At 38.5% G+C, this 6364-nt stretch overlaps 1 protein-coding gene across 1 annotated transcript; it reads right to left on the bottom strand.

Annotated features, from left to right (window-relative positions):
• Positions 1-465: 465 nt before the first annotated feature.
• LOC120641897 lies at positions 466-6070 on the bottom strand. Its single transcript, XM_039918208.1, has 7 exons — positions 5851-6070; positions 3057-3203; positions 2883-2945; positions 2705-2758; positions 1872-2525; positions 821-1226; positions 466-709 (listed from the first exon to the last, which is right to left on the bottom strand). Exons 2-6 carry the CDS (start codon positions 3201-3203, stop codon positions 1119-1121), a joined length of 1026 nt encoding a protein of 341 aa, XP_039774142.1. The 5' UTR covers positions 5851-6070; the 3' UTR covers positions 466-709; positions 821-1118.
• Positions 6071-6364: the final 294 nt, after the last annotated feature.

The following is a 6364-nucleotide window of genomic DNA, read 5'->3' as shown; positions in this document are numbered from 1 at the left end:
CTTATAGAAGAGATAAGACGGAAAATGGCAAAAGAAGAAAAGAAGAAACAAAACAAAAAGAAAAATGCAGCAGGTAGGGGGTTGCGCAAAAAGATTTAGTTACATAATGCTAGGAAATCTATTTTGTATACATTTAAATACATCATAACCTGATTATGTTGGACAGGTTTGGATGATAAAAGCAAGAAGAACATGAGAGAGAGGGCGTCGGATGGGGCAGAAGGTGGAAAAATAAGGAAGAAAGATAATATAACGCCTCATATATAGAAAAACAAAACTGATGTTGCCTATAAATTTGTCTTTTACAGGTCAAAGTGGGAACCCAAAAAAGAAGGTAAAAAGAACACAGCAAGATACAGCACTAGGCGGCAGAAAGAAAAAGCTCATTGCAAAAAGAGAGTGACCAGCTGAGAAAGAAGAAAGATTGAAAAGGCCTTGGAGGGAATAAGAGAAAAGATGAAGGCATTATTCTTGTCAAAGATACTAGATACGATGTAAAAAAGTGACATAAGTTCTGTTTGGTATTACATGAGTATTCTATAGCACGGGAGAGTATTAACCTTGCACAGACTATTACAATATCATTTCCTACGGATAAAGAAGCACTATATGTAGACTACTATGTCATATCCTCTTGCATAGAAAAAATAACACATTCTTTCTGGTTTATGTATATGCAGAACTTGAACTTGATATTTTCAATGGGAGCCTGCAGACAAAAAAAGAAGAAAAACATTAGCAATTTTTGTCACGTGTGAGAAAAGGAAAAAAAGGTAAGAAAAAGCATACAACAGGGGGTTGATTGTGGTCAGAATAACACCTGACATGTGCCAAATAATCGTGTTAGATGAAGCCTCAATTGCTATATTCAATGACGCGATTTTTGTTTCTAGAATTTCCAGGGAGGAATAGCAGATCATTAGCAAATTTGACTCTGATGATGTTGATATCTGACGAGTCAAATATGTTACGCATCACTGTCCTGGGTGACTTCCAGTGCTCAAGGAACATCATTGTGTAGATGCCAGAATCAAAACTGCATGGGGGCACACGGGAAAAATAAAAAAAAAGTACCAGTAAATAAAATACAATTTTTTGAAAGACAACCAGTAAGGAGGTTATGAAAAAATGGGGGCTGAAAACATCAAAGTAACTAGCCTATTTTCCAGTGGTTGGTGAGGGACATTGGGATACAAAAGCTCGTATTTGCCAAAACCCATATCAACCTGCACATAATTATCCCAATGGACTTGAAAGGATGTGATCTGCAAGATAAAAGGATAAAATGAAAAAAAACATTATGCAGCTGTAATCAGCATTCACCATGGTGTTTCCTCAAAATAAAGAATGGAAAATATAGGTAGATAGCTAACCAGTCTGTCTCTGACAATTTCATGAAACTCATGATCTTTTTGATATAATGAGTCCAGAAAAACAAATTTGCGATCCTTTATGTCAACGACAAAGACAAACCAGTGCTCGTTGAAGAAAATGGGAAAAAACAGCTGTACCAAAACAACAAAAAAGGGGTGGTTCAATATTAAAACCCAGAAATATACAGTGGTCATTACTCGGTTTTACAGTTGTGTGTATAATAGTTACAGTATTGGTCAGCATTTAAAAATAGAATAATAAGAGTGTAAAGGGGGTGGTTTCAAAAAAATGAAGTCATATGAAATTGCAGTATTAATAGCATAAAATTCACAGTTTTGTATATTTTGGGTAATACAGTAGTGAAATAGCATGTAAAAAATAGAGAGAGCATGATGCAGCATTAAGAGAGAAAAAGGGTGCCCCAAGCAAAAACACTAGACTATATGCTCATTAACAAAAATAAAAAAAAGATAAACTTACTAAAGAAATAAACTTACAGCAAGGTAGTAGAGACATCCAGCAAGAGTGCGATTGTCTTTGACCCTAGAAGGTTTAGATTTTTTGAACAATTTGACACCATCAAGTAGCCAATCCAAGACATATCCACACCAGTCAAACTCTTTCACTCTTTTGATATCACCAAAAATACCAAAATACTTAGGGCTTGGGGTTGATGAAGAGTTTGCACACAAAAAACTACTTAAAGCAACAATGATGAAACAGACAAAGAGATCCTCATCAGACAACGTTCCTCCTTCCTTGACCAGCTTGTTAGAAAAGAAAGTCACTGGCGGTATAGAACTCTTTTGGAACTTGTTTAAAACAAATTCTTTCCCGCAGACAGTGTCGGAAGGAAATGGATCGCCGCCAAGAGGGATACCAAGCACACAGTGAACAGATTCCTTGGTCAATGATATAATTTTGCCATCAACAACTATATCTCCATACTTGTAGTCAACCACATTAGCTACCCACTTTGCAAATTTGTTAGGGACGAAGCACTTGTCAAAATTCAACAGGGAACCAAACCCATAGCTCTCAATGACTTCTCTCTGTCTGGGGTTTAGAGAATCCAAAACAGAAGAAAAAGCTGTGACAGAAAACCGGGTGAAAGCGTCTTTGGGTTTGTGGTCAGGCTTAGACTTGTTGTTCTACACGAAAATAATAATGGGCTTAAGTTAGGAAAACGCAAAACAAAGACATGATAGTGGGCTTAAAAATTGGAAGTAATCAAAACAAGAACATGATAACGGGGCTTAAAAAATAGATAAAGCAAAACAAGAACATGAGAAGGCAAAAAACAGGGAGTACATAAAATGAAAAAAAATACCTCAAGGGTTACAGACAACTTGAGTTTCCTTTTCAATTCTTTAAGCCTTTCATACTGTTGAACGTGAAAAAACAAAAATATTGACAGGCACATTAGTGAAGAGACAAATAGAAAAAAGACGGACAATATGCAGAACATAAAAGGGGGCGAGGGGGGGGGGTCCAGTTTTAAAACTTACATCTATTAAAACTTCCTTGTACAGTTTTCGCTGCAAAGCTTGGTCATCACTAGAGGATGATCCCTGAATCATTTAGATTAAAAAAATACATGAAAATAAGAAACTAGGCATGTACCAAGTAAAAATGGGAATGAAAGGGAAATTAGAAATATATAAATTGGCAGACACACTAACTTCACTTTGAGCGGGATCACCATCAGGCTCGGACAGTCCAGCGCCATCAGAATCGGATGAACATTCATCAATGGGGGCGTCATCAACTTCTTCTCCTATGTTACTCATACCATAATCAGGTAGCTCTCTGCGTCTTCTAGTAGCCATCTAATAGACATGTATAAAAATTGATACATGACACCAACTCAGAACTTACAGTGGAGCAGAGCGGTGCAATTAAAACATTGTCATAGTGTATTTAAAAGAAGGAAAAAAATACACATGGTATAAAACTTGCAAAAATAGATTGCTTATCTAGTCATTGTATTCTGAGAATAAAATGTGTGGTAAATTAAAAGTAAAAGCAGTTACATAGATATTATCAATGTCTGCCCCTTTGGAAAATACATTATATTTGTTTGTAGTACTAGCAGTATCAAGGGGCAAAAAAAAAGTGGAATAAAAACTATTACTGCAACCCCCCTTCTAAGATTAGAACCACCCCTGACGAGACCAAAAATCCCCTACTAGACCATACAGGAATGCGAGGTGTATCTTGCACATGAAACCACATCAAAACATAACTTGGGTCTTAAGTGAATCCTGAATGTATAGATGATAGAAGTTCAGATTATTTCTATGGGGCAATTGACCACTAGCAGAGCAAGCAAATTGATTAAGAGATCAGAGCAAGAATTACTTCACTATTGCATTTGATATTCTAATACAGAAATAAAAAGAATAGCCCATGCAAATACTAAAACCAAGCTGTGCACTAACTACTGAATTCCAACATTTAGCTGCAATAATTTTATTTCCATTTCCTAGAGAACACACACTGTACTGTAGCAAACTCATACCATTCCCAATCAATTTTCATTTCTCACAGTATACACATTGTAGCAAATAACTATGTCCTAAGAACTTTGAGCCCCCGAACCAAAATAATCAAATGAACATAATACACCATTAGCTACAAAGACTCACATATCAATGATTTTGAGGGGGGGGGGTTATCAACGAAATGCCACTATAAAAAATCTAATAGATTGAAACCAGGCAGATGACCAGCTATTGAATCTAATGCCGAATGCACAGGAAGAGCAATTGCCACTAGATGTTGATATGAATAGGTGGTTCAAATTACTCAGTTTGGACATGACAAAACAAAACACTGTATATCAAGTAGATCCAAAATTTACATAATGATAACACATAAATTACGGTCAAAATTTAGCTGTAACTTTAATCCAGGTTAGCTATAAGTGAACCTATATGATATTGGAAAAGACTGATAACTAGAGGCAACTTTACCTGGGACGCGAGAGAGCAAGAGGGAGGGAGGGTTCAGATTTTTGCATTTACTAATGGAGCAGCTTCAATTAGCAAAGAGCTGAAAATATATAATGATATAACTTTAACTGAAAATAAGAACTACGAATGTGAATGACACACTTTAAGTACAAACGAGGACTAAAAAAAATAAAAGAATGCTTACTACTTAATATATTCTCTAACAATCATCAAGGGCGCCAAGAGTTAACAAAAATGTAGTGCAACTACCAGCTTTGTATATTCAACAAGCTGCAAAGTGCAAAAGTGTTTAGTTGTTCAACTATACAGAAAATTTTAGATGAGATTCAGTTGAGACAGAGATGGGTATGGCATCAACTCTAAAAATTAGCACATGACACTAGGAACCATTGGTTCCGCAAAGTTGGTGACAAATGCAGGGGTTCAGGTACCTCTGTATAGAAACTAAGCAGTACTAGATTGATAGTCTTAAGTTCATTGCAAAGGCAATACAGTTTAAATGTGTCTCATCCTAGATGTATATGACATAGTGAATCTCGTAGTCAAAATATGGATCAGAGAAAGCTGCAGGTGTAGTTCGGGCACCACTAATAAAGTAAAATGACTGCTATATACACCAACAAAAGATATATAGTGCATTAATATGATCTGGGAATATTGGAAGGGCAGCACTAAAATTGTAGCACAGTGCATTTTTCATTTGAAATGAAAAAGTCAAATAAAAAACAAAAAGCATATAACCCTATCAAATTGACCTCACATAACTGAAAATGTGTGGGGCGTGTGTGCATGAAGGCACTATCAAAAATTGGAATAACTAGTTGCCCCTCAAAAATACCGAGAACACTATACCCCATGGAATCCCCAAATCCCTAATAACGAATAGATTTGCAAACTGTACTCTGGGAAAACCAAAATTCCCTTACAAATATGCCCCAATCGGCAGCCGCGTTGCGTACCAGAACAGAGCAAAGGGGGCGAGATGGACTGAAAAAATCTCTATCAATCGATCGGCCGTAGATACCCAAACAAAATTAAACACACCAAAAAATGCATCTGCTGAGGCCGACTAAAAGAGAATATCTCCCAGCTTCAAAATCAAGCGGAGGCGTGCGCCGTGGTGGTGGTGGTGGGGGAGGGGGGATTCAACATCGAAAATCAAGTGCGAGAGAGGGGATGTGTGGGTGCGCAGCAGAAAATACCGATAGAAAATATGGGGGGATTTCGAGTCGCCCATCCAATCTGCACACAGGGAACAAGCAGATCGAAAACCACACAAGGGGGATGAGGTGGGGGAGCAGGGGACGAGCTCGGATTCGCCAAAAACAGAGACCTAGGAACGAGAATCCCCGAAAATAATTCCAAATAAACGTTGAAATCAAACTATAGCAGCGAACTAGCTCGAATGGAAAACGCAACAAACCCTCGCAGAGAGAGTGCAGACCTCAAAATATGCAAACTAAATCGAATGGGGGGCTGAGATATGAAGAAATCGCCTCACCTGAGCACGGCGAGAGAGCGCCCCTCGCTCCGAGCAGAGCGCCCTCGATAACAAACGGGAAAAGCAAAAATGGGGAAAGCGACCTGAGCTAGCTGCCACCCACAGCTAAAATGGGCGCGATTTCCAAAAAACAAACAAATAAAGGCTGACAATATGGGCCCACAGAAGCTAATAAAAAAAGAACAGGACAGACCGGCACCACCCAGATGGACGACCCCAGATGCGTGCCCAGAAAAAATCGAACGGCTCTATAAACGGGTGATGGAGCTGGTAGAAACACTCGGGCAAGATATAGCTTTATCCTTTTTTTATGGTTTTTTTAGAAACAAGGGAACGGATATGGACATGTCCGGGTGGGCTCCGCTTGGGGCTCTTGCGTACCCACCAAATTCTTCTTCGTGGAGTTCGAAACGGCCTCCAACTTCGTTCTTCCCATCTTCGGAAATTGAGACGGATCCTTGGTCAGTTGGTCTCTTCTCGAGGCCCCTGCCTGGCTGTCTTGCCTTTTCGACTC

Source organism: Panicum virgatum, chromosome 7K (assembly GCF_016808335.1).
Source record: "Panicum virgatum strain AP13 chromosome 7K, P.virgatum_v5, whole genome shotgun sequence".
In the NCBI taxonomy this organism is placed as follows: Eukaryota; Viridiplantae; Streptophyta; class Magnoliopsida; order Poales; family Poaceae; genus Panicum; species Panicum virgatum.
This window is presented reverse-complemented; position numbering and strand designations above follow the sequence as displayed.

Bases quoted from the DNA above. Each gene is read 5' to 3' on its own strand.
- LOC120641897 (XM_039918208.1), bottom strand. From the start codon at position 3,203: ATGGCTACTAGAAGACGCAGAGAGCTACCTGATTATGGTATGAGTAAC. The intron at 2,759-2,882 runs GTAAGTTTTAAA...CACGTTCAACAG, and splicing joins ACAAGGAAGTTTTAATAGAT to TATGAAAGGCTTAAAGAATT. The intron at 2,526-2,704 runs GTATTTTTTTTC...ATTTTCGTGTAG, and splicing joins AGTTGTCTGTAACCCTTGAG to AACAACAAGTCTAAGCCTGA.